Source organism: Myxine glutinosa, chromosome 1 (genome assembly GCF_964187855.1).
Source record: "Myxine glutinosa chromosome 1, kmMyxGlut1.1, whole genome shotgun sequence".
Classification (NCBI taxonomy): Eukaryota; Metazoa; Chordata; class Myxini; order Myxiniformes; family Myxinidae; genus Myxine; species Myxine glutinosa.
The window spans coordinates 298,963,049-298,984,558 of NC_136261.1; the positions used below are offsets into that span (position 1 = coordinate 298,963,049).

Genomic DNA, 21,510 nt, shown 5'->3' on the forward strand with positions numbered 1-21,510 from the left:
AACTGATTATCAGAAACTGACGATCATAAACTGATGATCATAAACTGACTATCTTAAACTGACGATCATAAACTGACGATCATCAACTGACGATCCTAAACTGACGATCATAACCTGACGATCATAAACTGACGATCATAAACTGATGATCCTAAACTGACGATCATAAACTGACGATCATAAACTGATTATCAGAAACTGACGATCATAAACTGATGATCCTAAACTGACGATCATAAACTGACGATCATAAACTGATTATCAGAAACTGACGACCATAACCTGACGATCATAAACTGACGATCATAAACTGATTATCAGAAACTGACGATCATAAACTGACGATCCTAAACTGACGATCATAAACGGACGATCATAAACTGATTATCAGAAACTGACGATCCTAAAGTGACGATCATAAACTGATTATCAGAAACTGACGACCATAAACTGACGATCATAAGCTGAGGATCATAAACTGACGATCATAAACTGATTATCAGAAACTGACGATCCTAAAGTGACGATCCTAAATTGACGATCCTAAACTGATGATCATAAACTGACGATCATAAACTGACGATCATAACTGACGATCATAAACTGACGATCAGAAACGGACAATCATAAACTGACGATCATAAACGGACGATCATAAACTGACGATCATAAACTGATGATCATAAACGGACGATCATAAACTGACGATCATAAACTGATGATCATAAACTGATTATCTTAAACTGACGATCATAAACTGATGATCATCAACTGACGATCATAAGTTGACGATCATAATCTGACGATCATAAGTTGACGATCATAAGCTGACGATCATAAACTGACGATCATAAACTGATGATCATAAACGGACGATCATAAACTGACGATCATAAACGGACGATCATAAACGGACGATCATAAACTGATGATCATAAACGGACGATCATAAACGGACGATCATAAACTGACGATCATAAACTGACGATCATAAACTGACGATCATAAACTGATGATCATAAACGGACGATCATAAACGGACGATCATAAACTGATGATCATAAACGGACGATCATAAACGGACGATCATAAACGGACGATCATAAACTGACGATCATAAACGGACGATCATAAACTGATGATCATAAACTGACGATCATAAACTGATGATCATAAACTGACGATCATAAACTGATGATCATAAACTGACGATCATAAACTGATGATCATAAACTGACGATCATAAACTGATGATCATAAACGGATGATCATAAACTGACGATCATAAACGGACGATCATAAACTGACGACCATAAACTGACGATCATAAACTGACGATCATAAACGGACGATCATAAACTGACGATCCTAAACTGACGATCATAACCTGACGATCATAAACTGACGATCATAAACGGACGATCATAAACTGATGATCATAAACGGACGATCATAAACTGACGATCATAAACTGACGATCATAAACTGATAAGACAGACGGATGGGCGGACATGAACCAATTGCTTATCCCCCACTTTTCGCTTCGCATGCGTGGGGTAACTGGGGAGTTCATAGAATACCTTACCCTAAAAAGTCTTGAGAAACATGGACATGGGCAGAGATCTTACCCCATGCAGAGAAAAATTGATTGGTCGTGATGATGTAAAATTCCATAATATTTTGTCCAAGTACTGCTAAATGGAAGGGTTTTGAAAATGCCAACATGACTATTTTGTTCTACAGTGTTCAAGTATATAATTCAATTGAAATAAAATAAAGATTTTAACGGTTGTAGAAAAAAAATTTCCATACGTTTACCGCCGATGATGCAGTGTCTTTTAAATCACCCAAACTAGCACGTTATATTAGTTATTTGTGCCTGTTGTTTGTGTTCTTTATGACATCGTTAAAACAGGAAGTTTCCTGTTTGGAATGATTTTCCATTTTGATTGACTGCCAGACAGACAGAGTAAAAAAATGATCTCCTCCCTGCTCATGTGCAATCTGGACAAATTCAGAGGCAAAGTATTGCTAAACTGCAGATTCGTTTTTCGATTCATGTTCCGAGTCGCGTTCAAAATAAAGCATGCAATTGAAATCAAGTTGTTCCTTGACCATATACTGACGTTTGTACACAGAACAGACAGACAGAGACAAAGTGAACCAATTGCTTAACCCCGCCTTTCGCTTCGCATGTGTGGAGTAGAAAGGAAATACAACTGCGTGATTAGAACTTTAGCTGGTAAAACCTGGGTCATGATTAGAACTCTCCATCCAACAACATCTTTCCGGTTCCTCCTCTGCCCATCTTGTCAACTCTGACCATGTCCCTTGGAAAGTTCAAATCTCTCTGACTATAGTTAGAGTTGTCTCATCATTGCAGAACATGGCACATCCTTCCACCCAACTGTCAGTGACTGAAATATCTCTTGACCTCTATCCTCTGTTACATGCACACTATGCACACACATGGAGCTGGTAGGATAGCTTTGGAGGTATGTGTCCTCACCTCTGAGTTGTCTAGCCTGGGTTTGCATCTTGAACCAGCTATAAACTAACATCCTGGTGTTTCACATGCAGTGGAATGTATCAATGTTAGTCCAGCGGATAGGTGCAATATAGAGACGAATCGTGCACTTTTTGATGAAAGCATCAAACTTGGTACACATATTCAGTAGGCCATAAGACACAAAATTAGATAAAGTGCCATCCCAGTTTTGGCCTGTGATTGCTATGGTGGCCATCTTTCAAAATGGCCACCACATGACACTAAAATACCACATAACTCAGCAACCATGAGGCCGAGGATCTTAATTCTGGTGTCTATATATAGGTTTCGGGGGACATATAAATCAAAGAAGGCAATATCGAGTATGTGTGGTCACTTACGGTACTCCCGAGGTGCGCCACCACGAACAGTGACCAGGGGTGCAGAAAGCATTCATACAAGATGTCCAGGCATTAAAGTCTGTCATAGATGATTATGGCAATCCTTTCCTTGAAACACACAGTGACCTGCTAATTCTGGATACACATGATATCGCAGATGGGTCAATTGTCGATGCTCTGTATCGGATAGAGAAACTTGGATGCGAGAAGTACAACACCTTTGTTCATGAACGACTCGTAGAATGTACCAAACCACTGTTTGATGTTATCACGAAGAACAAGCTCCCTCTATTCAGTACTCCACCAACACGCCAGAAGACAAAATCACAGGAACATTTGGTGGCACTGAAAAGTGACTGCAACCTGTTCTCTAGGCTCCATGTTGCTTGTCAAGTTCATGATGGAAATTTGGAAGAGTTTTTCCATCACGAGAATCAACCCTGCCCTCCATCATTGTCGGACAGGGGAAAGCTGAGACAGGGTACCAAATCTAACATTGTTCAGTGCCTTGAGGATACAGTCACGGAAAAGGAGGACAACACTCTCGATGCCGAAGTTGTTCTGCTAGATGGACCCGCCATTGTAAATATGTTGAAGACTGGAGCAGCAAAAACATTTCAGGAATATGCACATGATGTCTTTCTGCCATATGTAAATTCTAAGCTACAAAGAGCTTAGAGGGTTGATGTTTTCTGGGATGATTACAGGCCAGATTCATTAAAGGCACAGACCAGAGAGAAGAGAGGGAAAGGAATCCGTCGAAGGGTTGAGCCAAAGACTGCAGGACCAAAAAATTGGCAAGAGGTCTTGCGGCTCTCTGACAATAAGAAGGAACTGTTCTCATTCCTCAGCAGAGAAGTTGTCAACATACAAACAGAAAAGCAAGTAATCAGTACGCTGAATGAGGATTTTGTTTGTCGTCAGCCAAGAAACACGGGAGGTTTAGCCCCTTGTACACATGAGGAAACAGACAGCCGTATGATGTTTAATGTTGCTGATGCAGCTAAACAACACAACACTGTTCTCATCCGTTCTGTGGACAGTGATGTCGTTGTTCTGGCAGTGTATGTATTTCAAAAGCTACAAGTGACACTGGATGCTCTATGGGTGGCGTTCGTCACAGGCAAGCATATGCGTATGGTACCAGCTCATGATAGCTCAGCTGCAATTGGGCCTGAGAAGTCCATTGCACTTCCAATGTTTCACGCCATTATTGGGTGCGATACGACCTCTTGCTTTGCTGGCAGAGGAAAGAAGACTGCTTGGGATACATGGAGCATGTGCCCTGAGGTTACAATGGAGTTTAATGAAGCAGATGGAACAACCACATGTCAGATGTTGATGCTGCTATGGATGTTCTGGAGAGATTCGTCGTACTTCTTTATGACCGAACAAGTTCTAAACACCATGTTGATGAGCTCAGGATCGACCTATTCACACGGAAAGGCAGAGACGTGAGCAACATTCCACCGACCAAGGGTACTCTACTTCAACAACCTAGACGAGCAGTATACCAGGCTGGTCACATCTGGAGTCAGGTGCTTGAAGCAAAGGCTACGCCGCCACAACTGGACGGATGGGGATGGACTCGTAGTCGTGATGGAAACTGGGATGTTCTTTGGAGCAGTCTTCCTGAAGCCAGCAGAGTTTACAGAGAACTTATTCGATGCGGTTGTACCAAAGGCTGTCGAACAAACTGCAAATGCACAAAAGCAGCTCTGCCGTGTACAGCTTTGTGCGAATGTGGGGGTTCTTGCCATGATTAGTTCATGTGATATCTGGCATTTCACATTTGATGGTAAGCCTAACTGACTCGTGGAACATTGGTATCTACAACAATAAGTAACTCGACTTCGTATTCGTTTTGACTGTTATTTTTTTTATAGCACTATAAGTTTAATTTACGGAACAGGTATCTTATATTTCATCAATACAAAATAAAGTAATACAAAGACCGCCAAATGTTGTGTCTCTGTAAACTAGAAAAGGGCACTTATGTTCGAAAAGTGGTACAATACATGATCACACATACTCATTATTGCCTTCTTTGAATTATATGACCCCAAACACCTATATATAGGCACCAGAATTAAGATTCTAGGCCTCTTGGTTGTTGAGTTATATTGTAGTGGCTACCGCTGGGTATACACAATCGCCTTGCACCTACCGAGGACGCGGAGCGATCACCATGCCGGGCTCGCCCAGGACGCCTGGGCATGCCCGCTCTCGACTTGCCAGGTCTCGTCCGGGATGCCCGGGCATGCCCGCTCTCGACTTGTCAGGCCTCGTCCAGGACGCCCGGGCACGCCCCCTCTCGCCTTTCCCGGGCAAACGCTCCGGGATAATGTGTATATATATTGCTGCCCGATAAACGGGCTTTTCAGAGTACCCGAGTTGATTTGACACAATAAAGAAACTCGGACGAATTCCAGCTTTTTGTCGCGTCCATTCTTTCGATTTACGTTGGAGCATAGCTCCTACATTGGTGACCCGACATGGACACGGCAGTTGCCCTCAAACTGCCTACCTTCTGGGAGGCTCACGCGGCGGTTTGGTTCGCCCAGGCGGACTCCCTGTTCGCCCTGCGAGGCATCACGGCCGACGACACCCGCTTCCACCATGTGGTAGCAGCACTCGGCTCAGCCACCGCGGCCCGCGCCCTGAGCCTCCTCGAGAGCCCGCCAGCCGCTGACAAATACGACGCGATTAAAAAGCTCCTCCTCGACGCTTTCACCCTCTCATCAGCGGAACGCGCACGGCGCCTGCTCGACCTGCCCGAGCTCGGCGACACGTGCCCGTCCGAGCGAATGGACTACATGCTTTCGCTGCTCGGCGAGCACTCTCCGGCATTCCTGTTCTGGGAGCTGTTCCTCCGTCAGCTGCCTAGCCCGGTACGCCTCGCCCTGGCAAGCACGACGATCACGGATCCCCGCGCCCTCGCCAGGGAAGCCGACAAGATCTCCGCGGCAGGCCAACGCATTGGAGCAGCGACCTGGAGCCCACCGCCGTCCGAAGCAACGCCCATGGCACCCGAGCACCCGGCACGGTCGACGACCGAACTGCCGACGCAATTGGCGGCCACAATTGGCTGACCACCTCCAGCACGACGACCGGAGCCTCCACCTGACCAGGCGTGGTGTTATTATCATGCCAGGTTCGGACAGAAGGCCCGGACATGCCGACCCCCGTGCACCTTCGGCAAGCCGGGAAACGGCCGGGCCGGCGTTCATTACCAGCCATGAGCGCCGGCCACACGGGCAACTTACTTTTCATCACGGACAAAGCGTCCGGACGGCGCTTCCTGTGTGACACCGGCGCCCAACTGAGCGTCATACCCGCCTCCGATCAGGACAGGCAGTCCGCGGTTTGCGGCCCCTCCTTGGTTGCGGCCAACGGATCGGCCATCCGCACCTTCGGCCCACGCAACGTCACCCTCTGCTTCGGCGGCCAACGCTTTAATTGGACTTTTGTAACCGCAAGCCTGCCCATGGCTCTGCTAGGCGCCGACCTCCTCTGCGCACACGGACTGCTGGTGGACGTCCAACGGCGTCGCCTCATCAACGCCGAGACCTTCAGCTCCCTGGCATGCACATTGAGCAGCTCTGCTCCGACCGAGCTGGCATGCGCCCTCCCGGCGGCGAACGAGTTTGCTCGCCTGCTCACGGAGTTCCCGGCCCTCACGCGGCCGACGTTTTCGGCCGTCGCAGTACGACATGGGATCGAGCACCACATACCAACCACGGGCCCGCCGGTCTATGCCAGAGCCCGCCGCCTCGACCCAGCCAAGCTCGCCGTGGCCAAAGCCGAGTTCGACGCTTTGGAAAACCTCGGCATCGTGCGGCGCTCCGATAGTGCGTGGGCTTCGCCACTACACATCGTCCCAAAACCAGGGGGCGGCTGGCGCCCATGTGGTGACTACCGCCGCCTTAACGACGCTACCACCCCCGACAGGTATCCGATCCCGCACATCCAAGACTTCTCCGCCCGTTTGGCAGGAAGGGTCATTTTTTCAAAGATCGATTTAATACGGGGATATCACCAGGTACCTGTCAGGGCGGCCGACGTCCCAAAAACGGCCGTCATCACGCCGTTCGGCTTATTCGAATTCCTGCGAATGCCATTTGGCCTCAAGAACGCGGCTCAGGCGTTCCAGCGCTTGATGGACGGCGTGCTGCGCAACCTGCCGTTCCTCTTCGTTTACCTGGACGACATCCTCGTCGCCAGCACGTCCCGGGCCGAGCACCTCCTCCACCTCCGAACACTGTTCGGGCACCTCAGCGAGCACGGCCTCATCATCAACCCGGCCAAATACCACTTCGGCACGACGGCCGTTGATTTTTTGGGCCACCACATCACCAAGAACGGGGCCATGCAGCTGCCAACCAAGGTCGAGGCCATCACCACGTTTCCGCATCCCCGCTCCATAAAGGCCCTGCAGGAATTCCTGGGAATGGTGAATTTCTATCACCGCTTCATGCCCCGCGCTGCTCAACTCATGCGGCCCCTCTATGAAGCACTCCGGGGCAAGCCGGCCAAGCACGACGTCATCTGGTCCGCAGCAATGGACGCGGCCTTTAAAAGCTCAAAGCGGGCCCTCGCCGACGCAACACTGCTCGCTCACCCGGTGCTCAACACTCCCATCGCCCTCACCACGGATGCCTCCGACTACGCGGTGGGCGCCGTACATGAGCAATGGGTGAACGGGGTTTGGCAGCCACTCGCTTTTTTCAGCCGGCAACTCCGGCCGAACGAGCTCAAATATAGCATGTTTGACCATGAGCTCCTCGGTCTACACCTGGCCATTCGCCATTTCTGCCACCTCCTGGAGGGCCGACCCTTCACGGCGTTCGTCGACAACAAGCCGTTGGTTTACGCAATGGCCAAGGTCACGGAGCCGTGGTCGGCCCGCCAACAGCGCCACCTCTCCGCCGTGTCGGAGTTTACCACGGACATCCGGCACGTCGCCGGCAAAGACAACGCCGTGGCCGACTGTCTTTCTCGGGCCAGCGCGAACGCGGTCCACCTCGGCGTGGACTTCGCACTTATGGCGGCGGACCAAACCACCGACACCACGGTGCAAGCCCTCCGGGCGGCGGACACGGGCCTCCGCCTGGCCGACATCCCCTTCGCGGACACTGTCCTGCTCTGCGACGTCTCCCAAGGCCAGCCTCGCCCCATCGTGCCCGTTACCTGGCAACGCCGCATCTTCGCCTCCCTCCACGGCCTTTCCCACCCGGGCCGGAAAGCTTCCCAGAAGCTGGTGTCGGCGCGATTCGTCTGGCACGGCCTTCGACGGGACGTCCGCGATTGCACCAGCACCTGCACAGCCTGCCAACAGGCCAAGGTCCACCGCCACACCCAGGCCCCGCTGGCACCTTTCACCGTGCCCGAACGACGTTTCGACCACGTCAACGTGGACCTGGTGGGCCCCCTCCCCCCATCACGGGGTTTCACACACCTGCTCACCATGGTGGACAGGACCACCAGATGGCCGGAGGCCGTTCCCCTCGTCTCCACCACCACCGCCGACGTGGCGCAGGCTTTCATCGCCACCTGGGTCGCCCGCTTCGGCGCACCGGCGGACATCTCGTCGGACCGCGGACCGCAGTTCACCTCCGAGCTGTGGGGCGCGGTCGCCCGCAACCTGGGGGTCAAGCTCCACCGTACTACGGCCTACCACCCCCAAGCCAATGGGTTGTGCGAGCGATTCCACCGCTCCATGAAGGCCGCGCTCAAGGCCGGCCTTCAGGACGGCGGTTGGGCCGACCGGCTGCCGTGGGTCCTTTTGGGCCTCCGCACAGCCCCCAAGGAGGACCTCCGGGTGTCCACCGCCGAGCTTGTCTACGGCCAGGCGCTACGCGTCCCGAGCGAATTCGTGCCCGACGCTACCAGTCCCTGGTCCGCAGCTCACCAGCGCTCGGACCTCCAGGAGACCGCCCGACGGTTTGCCCCCGTGCCAACGTCCCACCACGGTGACCCCCAGTCCTACGTCCCCCCAGCGCTTCGCACAGCGGAGTACGTTTTTGTGCGTCATGACGCACATCGGGGGCCACTCCGGCCGCCGTACGACGGGCCCTTCCGGGTCCTGCGACGGGACGACAAGTCGTTCGTCATCGACATCGGCGGCAGGTCGGACCAGATTGCGGTGGACCGCCTCAAGCCAGCGCACGTGGACATCGACCAACCGCCACGGTTGACCCTTCCGCCGCGGTGAGGCCGCCCCCCATCCACTGTGCCCCCCACTCGACCGCCCACCACCACACCGGACCCCCCCCCCCCCCACGACCCGCCAGGGGTCGCTTCGGCCGGGTCATCAGGACCCCACGTTAAATTTACCCTGCCGGTCGGTGCAAGTCGATTCTGGGGGGACGTGTGTAGCGGCTACCGCTGGGTATACACAATCGCCTTGCACCTACCGAGGACGCGGAGCGATCACCATGCCGGGCTCGCCCAGGACGCCCGGGCATGCCCGCTCTCGACTTGCCAGGCCTCGCCCGGGCGCGCCCGGGCATGCCCGCTCTCGACTTGCCAGGCCTCGTCCAGGACGCCCGGGCACACCCCCTCTCGCCTTTCCCGGGCAAACGCTCCGGGATAATGTGTATATATATTGCTGCCCGATGAACGGGCTTTTCAGAGTACCCGAGTTGATTTGACACAATAAAGAAACTCGGACGAATTCCAGCTTTTTGTCACGTCCATTCTTTCGATTTACGTTGGAGCATAGCTCCTACAATATGGTATTTTAGTATTAGACGGTGGCCATTTTGAAAAATGGCCGCCACAGCCGTCATAGGCCAAAACTGGGATGGCACTATATCTATTTTTTCTTGTAATGGCCTTCTGATGATATGTACCAAGTTTGATGCTTTTATAAAAAAAAAAGTGCACGATTCTTCCCCCATCTGCTCTGCAATGTGTGTGCCATGCATTGGATGGACGTTAAGCCAGAGAACGCATTTTTCAGCATTCAATTAATCTTCTATGTATAAACCTCATTCTTCACCTTAAACATCCACATCCCTTTAAAATTTATATGGATCCATCCACCATTCCCTTTATATTATAATCAACATAAATCCCCCATTTGAACTTTAGGCAGCAAATTTAGTTTGTGTGCATCTTAAACACAATGGCCTACTCTTTTCCAGATTCACCATATGATATTAATTAGTAACAACCCAATTGTGGACTTGACAGCTGGCTTTGCATCGCTGTCTGAAAGGACATTTTATGATGTACACATTTGAAATTTTAGTTGGCCTGTTTGGGAGATCCCATGGACAGGGCTCGCAATTCTGGGATCCCAGTATCAAATCTCAACTACTCGGATAATTTGTCCATTTTCTCCTCGTCGCCATGCAATTCATGTAAGAAGTTCCATGATGTCTCGCAATGTCGTCGCCTAGCATGTGATACATGTACACCTCCTCCATGGTTGAGCCTGAGACAATTACAAAATAACATAACATCAGATAAAAAAAAGAAAGTCAAATAAAAAAACCAACCCTAACCAAATAGACAAAGGTAAGGTTTCATTCCAATGTCAGGCTAGGGTCTTAGCCTTCAAACATTTAAATGAGATAAAAAAATCAACTAGCACCACGCTTTCACCCCCTGCTTGCAATCATTAAAGGTGTGTGCTCACACCTTGCACACTGTGTGCTCAGGTTCTATGTGAGGGACAAGTATTCACTTCACCTGCAATTTGTTGAGACCAACACCTTGGATATTTGAGCAAAGCTGATACAAGTCAAGCTAAACTCTTAAAGATGGTGACATTAGGACGAGGCAAAGGAATTCTCTCCTACAAATAGACGACTGTTAAAACTGAATAACCCCCACGGAACTGTTTGCTGATCTTGCGTTCCAAATTACTCTCTCGGGTGAAACGGCATTGACATCAGTTCGCATCGACTGTCCCTTGTGAACTCCATTTTTATTTTATTTTAGCGAGTCAATTTAGTTTTCTTGTTGGACCAATCACCTCTTCCATATGAAATAGACGCGAATAACGTGCTTCCTTTATACAACGGGAAAAATTGTTTATGGTAATGACCAAGGGTCATATTACTCATATATCATGCACCAGCAGAAGTCCCCGGCGTTGCCGGGTGGGGGAGGGGTGAGGGGAGGGAGGAGGCAGGAGAGGGAGGGGTGAGGAAGGGAGTGGAAGGGGGTTCATCACCTTTTCGTTAAATATATGCTGGTGAATGTGCCGTTCATCACGTTTCTGCGTTAAGTGTGATGCCGATCAGGAAGAAGAAGAAGCTGTACTACCAACTTCGTACACTTCCGGAATTGTTCGATTTATTTGTATTCAAATGTCTGGTGATTGTTTTGTATTTATTTATGCGAATGTGTACTTGTATATAATAGTGGGGCAGCTTAGCCCAAATATTCAAAAGAATTGTGCATTTTGTGATACAAGCACCAAATTTGGCACTAATGTACATTAATATGTTGCGAACATTTTCAGATATTGGGCCACTTGAAATTCCGTAATTTTTTTTTCAAATTTTTTCAAATTTCGTAATTTCAAATTTTTCGGGTGACACCGTCACAATTTCGGTCTTCGAGGCCGGCCGATAGGCAAAGTGTGACCGGAAGGGACGAGGTTCTCCTGACCACGTGGCCCTCGATCTGGGAAGCGAGAGGCGTTCCATTAGTGGACGCGCCCCTCACGCCCGACTTTTGGGCGGCCCCGGCAGGCCGTTTGTTTTGACGTTCCGTGACAGGCCCCGCACCCCCACCTCCGGGCCGACCGGAAGCTTGTGCTGAGTACATCATACCTGAACAACTCAGTGAGGCAGAACACAGCAGTGCACACCAGGGTGACCCCTTCAGTGCATAAACCAATTAACCTGTCCACTGCAGGGAATATAGAAATGAAGTTATTTTCTGCATATAATAATAATATAAGTTCAGTTCTATATAACAATTTCTGTTATCACCACTACCACTACAACTACCACTACTACAAGCTTTGTCTGGAATTTTGTGGACTAACAGACAAACAGACATACAGACAAGCTGGGATCAAAACATTACCTCCTTCCACCATTGAGTGTAGAGGTAAACATCATGGAAATTATATCATGCCCTAGATTTAATTCATGCTTACCCGTGTATTTGCTTCACTGGTTCACAAGGTCTTTTGCATACATGTAATTCAGACTCTCGTCTTCATTGCTGACCACACAATGTTCGCAACATATTAATGTACATTTGTGCCAAATTTGGTGCTTGTATCACAAAATGCACAATTCTTTTGAATATTTGGGCTAAGCCGCCCCACTATATCGGCCGGCCTCGAAGACCGAAATTGTGACGGCGTCACCCGAAAAATTTGAAATTACGAAATTTGAAAAAAATTTGAAAAAAAAATTACGGAATTTCAAGTGGCCCAATATCTGAAAATGTTCGCAACATATTAATGTACATTTGTGCCAAATTTGGTGCTTGTATCACAAAATGCACAACAGGTTTGCTATGCTGCTACACTATAACTGTCATCTATCTATAATTCCAGTAATCTCTGTGTGTTTGTTTGTACGTTTGTACGTTTGTACGTTTGTTTGTCTGTGACCGCTGTTTCTCGACAACCACGGGTCCGATATACTTTAAACTTGCCAGGTATATTGCTGGGGACCCGAGGATGTGCCTTTTCAAGGTTTCATATTAATCGGACAATTACTTACCGAGCTATGTCCAAAAAACGATTCAACCAATCAGAGAGCAGCGAGCTATCGCGTGTGCCGAACGTGGCGGACACACTCTGCCTCGGATGGCACATTTGAGAGCGTATTCATTTATTTCACGTTTGCAAACTATGTTGGCGCTATGTTGGCGTTAAACTATGTTTTAAAACTAATAAAAACCATTTCATGTAAATAGAGGGGGGGGGGGGGGGGATTGTCACTGTACTCGCACGAGCAGATGGCGGAAGTGCCTGACCGCCAAGTGAAGTCCGAGCAACTCGCGGTCGAAGGTACTGTAACGGCGTTCGGGCGGGCGAAGCTGCCGGCTAAAGAACGCCAGCGGTTGCCAAGCTCCGTTTTAAAACTAATAAAAACCCCGGGGGGATTGTCACTGTACTCGCAAGCCGTTCGCCGTTCGCTTTGGCGTTGCGAATGGACCAAAACATTTCATGCACCAAACCATTTCATGTAAAGCGTTCGCCGTTCGCTTTGGCGTTGCGAATAGACCAAAACATTTCATGGACCAAACCATTTCATGTAAATAGAGGGGGGGATATAATTTTAGATATAGATATAGTACGGGCATGCCCTAGTTAATTTAAAAAGGCTTAGGCACTATCGAGCGTTTGTTTTTTTAAACTCCATAAAAATTTTAAACTCAAATATATATATTTTTTTTTTGCCTAAAACACTCCGAGGCACTCACTGATGAACCTCTGAAAATTTGACAAAGATCCGTTCAGCCATCTCTGAGGCAAATGGCGACACACAGACAGACAGACACACACACAGAGCAACATCTCTATTATATAGTAGTCATATATCATGATGTTGGTACTTAAGTTGCACACTGACCTTTGGGTTGTTTAGTCCGGATTCATTTTATTAATCAGACTATAAACTGCCACCCTGGTGCTTCGTAGGCAGGGAATTGCATCGACGTGTGTGCCTAGTATGAAAATTAAGCCTTGTGTCTCATCTGTCAGCATTCACTAGTGGAGCTGTTAAAGATGGCAAAGTATTTCTTTTCACAAGAGTAGACTATAGTGCGCTGGCACCCTGGCCAAATTGTAAATTTCCACCATGACTATCGGTGGGTGGAAGCAATGGCAAACTATTTTCAGAGAAGAATGAGGACAACTTTTAAAGAAGAGAGAGGAAGAGGGAGCTGTCTCATTAGTGAGTGGTGTTAATGAATGAAGGAGCAATGAATGCTATATGGGTCAGCTGAAGGCAATGGAGATGGTGATGAGATAAACTGGTAGGAATTGAGATGAATCCACTTTTCCCTTGATCTCAGATCCAATCCAGATTGTTAGATGAGATTGTTGCGAATGTTGGGAAACTTGCGATAAAATCACTAAATACAGTTGGATACCAACAATGCAAATTCAAGTCAAAAGTAAAACACTTAAGTATAAACCATGGGGAATTAAATAGGCAGAATCTCTTTGTGGAGTTGTGTCAAAAGACAGAAAGAGATTATGAAAACTGAAGTCTATCGATTAACAAAAGATCACGTGCCACTATTAATTAATACACAATGTGACCGAGCATGGGAAGAAGACCCTTACCCGCAATGCTTCAAGTTCTGTGGTTTGTCCATCCGGATGGCGAGACGGATGCGAAGATCCTGGTCGGGACTATTTTTTGGCACGACCATCTTATGCCAGTCGGCTGATCGGCTGCTGGTTGGTGTGGGGCGGAGTACCACCTGTGGGGAACGCAGGGGTTGAACTATGGAACTTCAGCCAGTAATGGTGTCAAAGCCAGATCATGCAGCTCATTCAACATGAGAATGAGTCATGAAATCAGAGATGGGACATAACATATAGATATACAGGGTGTTTCAAAAAGAGTGATACAACTTTAAACGTTTATTTACAAAGAAACAGAAACCTCAGGAATGTGAACAAAACATTTCTTGAAAGCCTATGACATGGTATTTTATATCACTGATTACTATTGCAGTAAAGTCACTGCTAGAGTTAGTGAGAGCCCAAAGTCTGAAATTGGCATTTACGTAAAATCCTTGTAATTGACGTTCTTGATGTGTGCCGGTGCAGAAGCATGCGAGCTTAGGCCCTTTCAGGTACCTCTCAATGATCTCCTCAGGTGGTTCTGCCCCCCCAGAAAATGTTGTTGTTGTTGTTGATGGCACCATTCAAGTGGAAATGGGCTTCATCACTGAACCACATCAGGTTGATCCAGATTGGGTACCGCTCCATCCTGTCACTGAGCCAATTGCACATATCAAGTCTCCTTCTCATGTCATCTTGACTCAGTTTATGCCTAATAGAGATGAGGTATGGGAAAAGCTTCAGTTCCTTAGTGAGGATATGCCAGATTGATGTTGGTTCGATGCCCAGCTCCTGGGAGCGCCGGTGGTGGAACTTCTTGGGACTGTCGACTGCAGAATCCCGCACGGCGTCGATGTTGGCTTGGCTCTTGGTTACTGATGCTGGCCTGCCACTGTTGCCCATGATCTGGTTGTGCACTGTACCCTTGTGCTAAAAAAGTTTCACAATACGTTGAATGGCACAATTTGTGGGTCCATCACATGTTCTGAGGTTGTACTCCTGGCAGAACCGCTGGCAGGTGTCTACATATAATTTAGTCTCATACCACAGAGACACCACTTTTGTCTTATGCTCCACTATCAATGGCATAGTTGAGCTACAAAGCTAGAAATCACAGGGAACAAATACCACGATAACACCACCAAACTCTGAAAAGGAATACAGTATAGGTCAAAAAACAAAGAAATGACAGGAAGTCAAAGTTGTATCAATCTTTTTGAAACACCCTGTACACAATGGTACAATTTTGACATAACCTCCCACCTTTCCCAACCAATCCCCCCACCCTTTCTCTTCTCAACTTCCTTTCCTCAATATTTTTCTCCAGCTCTAACCACCAGCAAATACCTTCACCACCCCTACATCTCCAATGCAGGAAATGTGGGTTCCACCTAATCAGGGATAAAAAAAGACAGCCTCAGAATTCAATAAACCCGAAAACGACTAATTTTACAGTTGTCAGCCCCCTGTGTAACGGGCGATGGGGTTCTACAATCACTTCTGTGTGTGTATGTGTGTGTGTGTGTGTGTGTGTGTGTGTGTGTGTGTGTGTGTGTGTGTGTGTCCGTGTCCGGGCTGTAACTTTTTTTACCATTTGAGCTATTGTCATCAAAGTTTCAACAAAGCTTTATTATGAGAATATGGACAAGCCAAAATTATAATTTGGTCAAAAGGTCAAACATACCTCCACCAGGCTGAACAGTTTAAGTTTTGTATCCCACTGATAGGCCGGATCTGCATCCGGACCTGAACCAAAATCGAATCGGCTTGTTCTTGTCAACTACCCAACTCGTCCACCAAATTTATTCATAACTCGTCCATAACTTTTTTTAATATCATGTTATTTATCGCTTTTTGCCCGATCTCTCAATGGTGAATAATCACTTTAAAACAAATTAAGACATTCTCGTATCCGGCTCCGGATCTTCAACAAAATTGAATCAATTCTTCCTTGTCAAACACCTAACATGTCCACCAAATTTGTCTGAATAAGTCCATAATATTTTGAGATATCGTGTGATATATAGTTTTTGGCCCTATCTCTCAATAGTGAAGAATCACTTTTAAAAAATTATAGTATCCGAATCACTGTTGTTACGTGCTCCTCCCCGACCCCCTGGTCACGATGTACCTCCGAGCCCCGAGAGGAGCCACGGCAGAAAAATATGTTATTCTGTGTCAGAAAACAATAGTGAAACCACACCAATGATTATCAACAAACAAATATTGTATTAAAAATCACACAAGAATAACGGTACAACAAATAGCAATCAAAAGTACACTCAATACATCTTATGATGGTACCATCAACTAGCATAGGATAACTCACGGTGTTCCAAGTGAGTGGAAAAACCTTCCCCAATGTCTCTATATTCCCGTCCTCAAGACGAAGTTGACTCGCTCCAGCGATCGCGTGAACAATGTCCAATCAAGACCAGAAGCCCATGCGGATGGCAAGGGCAGTCGCACCGCCGAAGCAGCACTCAGGCGTAGGCGGCCGAAGCGACGCAAAAGACACGTGGTCCAAAGCCGGGTAAAGGCAAACTCACGGCGGAATGGGAAATCCCCAAAGGCGCCCTCCAGATATGAACATTCACTGTTCAGTCGGCAAACCGCAACTTAATCTCCAAACTCAGCGTTGCGCACACACATCCTCGACAGACGACAGGATGGTGAAAACCGACGCGTAGCCAAGACCTTTTGATGAACAAAGCGCGAGGGTCAAAATGGCCGACGGCTCTTACTTGAGCCGACACGACCCGGCGATGATTCTTCGGAATCGCAACGCCCAAACCTGACCACGCAGGTTTTTCAAGTCCCCAGCGATAACACCTATCGCAAGAACTCCTTCCAAGGAAATTCAAAGTTCACTCGCGACTTTCATTCGACAACGCTCGCTACGGAGCTGGAAGCTACTCGCTTCTTGGCCGGCTTCACTCGCCACGCCTTCCTCTTCCTCTTTCTTCCTCGTCTTCCGGCTCCCGATCTGGCTTCCTGTCTCTTTTTAACATTAACGCTTTTATCCTTTGCAAGCAGTTCATGAACAATAAACCTTTTAAAGACAATAATAGTACATAGAATCAGAAACATTTCAAGGGGATGAAAACCACAACAGCGGAAGTGACGAATCCGTAACACTTCCCCCCCCCCCCCCCCCTCAAGAAAGAAACTTTGAACACAGCGAGAACTTTCTTTGCAGGCAAACTCTCTAAACAAACAAAAGTACACTCATAACCCAAATCATCAATTCCCGTGAGCAACAATCTATATAACTAGTGGGGTCACCCGTGGGAATCCCACGGGCATGGACGTGTGTGACATTTCGACATATTGAGATAGATGCTGCACCTGTTTCACAATAACACACACACACACACACACACACACACACACACACACACACACACACACACACACACACACACACACACACACACACACCTCGTTTTTTCATTTCTGTATCTCACAATTCGGTCTCTCTCTTATTCACACACCCACACAAACACACCCACACACACACACACACACACACACACACACACACGTACACCGACACACATATACACATACACACACACATATATACACACACACGCAAACACACATACACATACACACACACACACACGTACACACACATGTACACCGACACATGCATATACACATACACACATATACACATACACATATGGATACACACACATGCACACACATACACATATACACACATACACACACAGACACATACACATATACACATACACACACACAGACACATGCATACACATACACACGTATACATACATACACACACGTACACACACATGTACACCCACACACATGCACACACATATATATACACATACATACACACATATACACACATACAGACACACACATATATACACATACACGCATATATACACACACATACACATGTGTACACACACATGCACACCGACACACATGCACACACATACACATATGCACATACACATATACACACACACACACATATATATACACATACACACATGTACACCCACACATACACACACACACATATACACACACACACACACACACATATACACATACAGACACACACACACACACACAGACATATATATACACATACACATATATGCACGCACACACACACACACACACACACACACATATATGCACGCGCACGCACACGCACACACACACACGTCCCACATGTATATATCCCACATCCCACATGTATATACATGTTTAAAGTGTACGTGCCCTTCCCCCCTCCCCCGCCCGGCAACGCTGAGTACTTCTGCTAGTAACTAATGAAATAAAAACGAAGAAATATCTCTGGGTAATTTCCTGAAACTCGGTGAAATTCGCTGAAATTCGCTGAAATTCGCTCGGTGTATCGGCGAAATATTTTATTTGGGCGGTGTATAATTGCTTCGAACGAAATATCTCGAAGCAATTTCCCGTCTGTGTTTCATGTCCATGCACACGTGAAATGGAGTTTGTTTTTGCACACGTGAAATGAACATGTGAACCTTTACTTCCGGATAATAATGTTGAATGAAATAAAAACGAAGAAATATAGTGGGGTCACCCGTGGGACATTTCGACATATTGAGTTAGATACTGCACATTAAAAATGGTTACTGGCAATTCATCAGATCCAGAAATGGTGTAATGAACACAATTTATTTATTTCACATAATATGTGACCCCTCACTCCTCTCCACCGGACACTCTCCTCTCTCCACCTGACACTCTCCTCTCTCCACCTGACACTCTCCTCTCTCCACCTGACACTCTCCTCTCTCCACCTGACACTCTCCTCTCTCCACCTAGCACTCCTCTCCTCTCCAATCTCTCACATTCCTCTCCTCTCCAATCCCTCACCTCTCCAATCCCTCACACTCCTCTCCTCTCCAATCCCTCACTCGCCTCTCCAATCGCTCCTCACTCGCCTCTCCAATCGCTCCTCACTCGCCTCTCCAATCGCTCCTCACTCGCCTCTCCAATCGCTCCTCACTCGCCTCTCCAATCGCTCCTCACTCGCCTCTCCAATCGCTCCTCACTCGCCTCTCCAATCGCTCCTCACTCGCCTCTCCAATTGCTCCTCACTCGCCTCTCCAATCGGCTTTCCCCGTCTCGTTTCTCTCGTTTTTCTCCTGTCTCGTTCTTTTTCTTGCTCCAAATCGGCCCGTCTCGCCCGTTGGCCCGTCGGAATCGGAAATCGGGCCGTCTTGCTTTCTTGCTTGCGCGTAAATAAATTGTGTTCATTACACCATTTCTGGATCTGATGACTTGCCAGTAACCATTTTGTAAAAATGAATGTGCAGCATCTAACTCAATATGTCGAAATGTCACACACATCCATGCCCGTGGGATTCCCATGGGTGACCCCGCAAGTTTGCATTGACGTTCGTCGATGGACTCGTTCGCCCGTCTCATTCGTTTTCTTGCTACATCCTGTTCAAGTCTGCGTTCTTCATCGATCATCTCATTCATTTTGGAAATAGAAGTTTCCACGCAGCGCATGAATTGTCACGATCCTCAAGAGGAAGTGTCTCGTAATCATCAAATGATAAATGGCAAGTAAATTATATTGTGGAAAATTAAAGATTTCAAATAAACCTATTTAAAGTGTATGCGCACATAACTAATAAAAAAAACGAAGAAATATCTCTCGGTAATTTCCTGAAACATATTTTACTTCCGGCTAATAATGTTGAATGAAATAAAAACAAAGAAATATATGTCGGCATCATTGTTGACGTTTTTGTGACGACTGTCATCAAACGAAAAAGTAATATATCTTAACGGAAAAGCAAAAGCGAAGTTTTAATATATATTGACACGTTGCCGTCGGTGTCATGTTGGGTGGTGTATGATACACCATGACGCGATTTAAAAATATATATCTCTGCATTTTCCCGCGTGTGTGGAATGTTCTCAATTATTGCTGACACCGAGTCTGAAACCATCGATAAAAATGAAATCATATGGTGAGTTAGATTGGAGATAAAGGCGTGAGAGAGACTCAATGGCCTTGAAGTTACAGGCGTTTGAGAATTCATTTCGTTCTATAAACGGCAACTTTCATCGGATTTTCTTCCCGTTTTTTTTCAACCGAGTCTAAAACTATGTTAGCGACTGTGAAAAATGAAATGATATATCGAATTTGATTTGAAATAAAACTGGGAGAGAGAGCAAGACACCACGGGCCTACAAAACAGGCCTCAAAGCTATGCGAGTTAATAAAATGGTGGATATTTGTTTATAATTATATGAAGCCACTCCCAGAATGGGTGGAGCTATGGGTGGAGCTACTCTGCAAACCAAGTAAGCCACACCCCGGACAGACACCCAACAGACAGACAGAATCATCGACGGCTATTATAATATAGATAATACCGTAAGGACTCGACTTTGTTATCCCTTTTACGCCGCACCCAGTGACCCGATGCCCAGGGCACTAATGCATTTACGGTCTACGAACCGCGCTCTTTGTTTATCACGTACAGCCAGACTCGAAAAATCTGAATTAGTCGACTTTGGGGCCCAAAAGCATCCGATTAATGGCTGATACGACGCCATCTTTCGACGCCATCGTATTGGCGTCTGCTGGGCGAAGGCGATGCGAGCCGTCCGCTGATTGGACAGTCGAGTGGTGTCATTAAATAATGGGCCGTGCTTACTGATATTGATCTGAAACTTGCAAATGGGCATGTATTGCAAAGCAATTTTCCTTCTTATATTGTCCAAGTCTAAAATACACACCCACACACACACATAAATCAGCTGATCGTCAAATCTGCATTCCCTACAACCAGTGATTACAGGTTTAAAAAATGATTTTTTGACGTATTGACTCAACGATGTAAATAGGAAAGCATTAATTTAATTATTTCCTTCTTATTCTGTAAAAGCGGCCTATAGTGTGCGATTGCCCAAAGCAGGTTCTTATTTTGACAATCGTTAGTCGTACAATAAATACTTACGGAATATTAAATGAAAAAAAATGTTTCTTTCTTGAATATTTTAAAGCATTTTGTTTTTCATTCCACATGGTGTGTTTCTTCCCTCCCTCTGTGGACAACCAAGTGCCGGCTTCCGGTGGTAGTATAATCCTCTGTAGCACTAGCAGTGTAGGGTTTTATGAGCCAATGATTATGGTGCGGCGCATGTCGAGTCACAGCAGGATTTTATGAAACGCCATTTGAAGTTGTGAAAAAGGTCAGAGTACCTGCTAGCATGTCAAGCTACAGCAGGGCGGCGCAGGTCAGTTATAGTTAATCAACGGATCAATGAGAATGTCCTTTACTGTACGTACTGTACTT

The 21,510-nt window shown here is 47.1% G+C and overlaps 1 protein-coding gene across 11 annotated transcripts in view; it reads right to left on the reverse strand.

The window, feature by feature from the left end:
- The window catches only part of LOC137439290 (calcium-dependent secretion activator 1), a 539,275-nt gene that overhangs the window by 195,147 nt on the left and 322,618 nt on the right, over positions 1–21,510 (reverse strand). For all 11 annotated transcript variants that reach the window (XR_010986881.2, XR_010986892.2, XR_010986883.2 and 8 more), the window contains exon 8: positions 14,162–14,301. Coding sequence is in view for 6 of the 11 variants with exons in the window: in XM_068135050.2 (XP_067991151.1) it covers positions 14,162–14,301 (140 nt within the window). In the remaining 5 variants the exon portion in view is untranslated. The remainder of the gene's footprint in view (positions 1–14,161; positions 14,302–21,510) is intronic.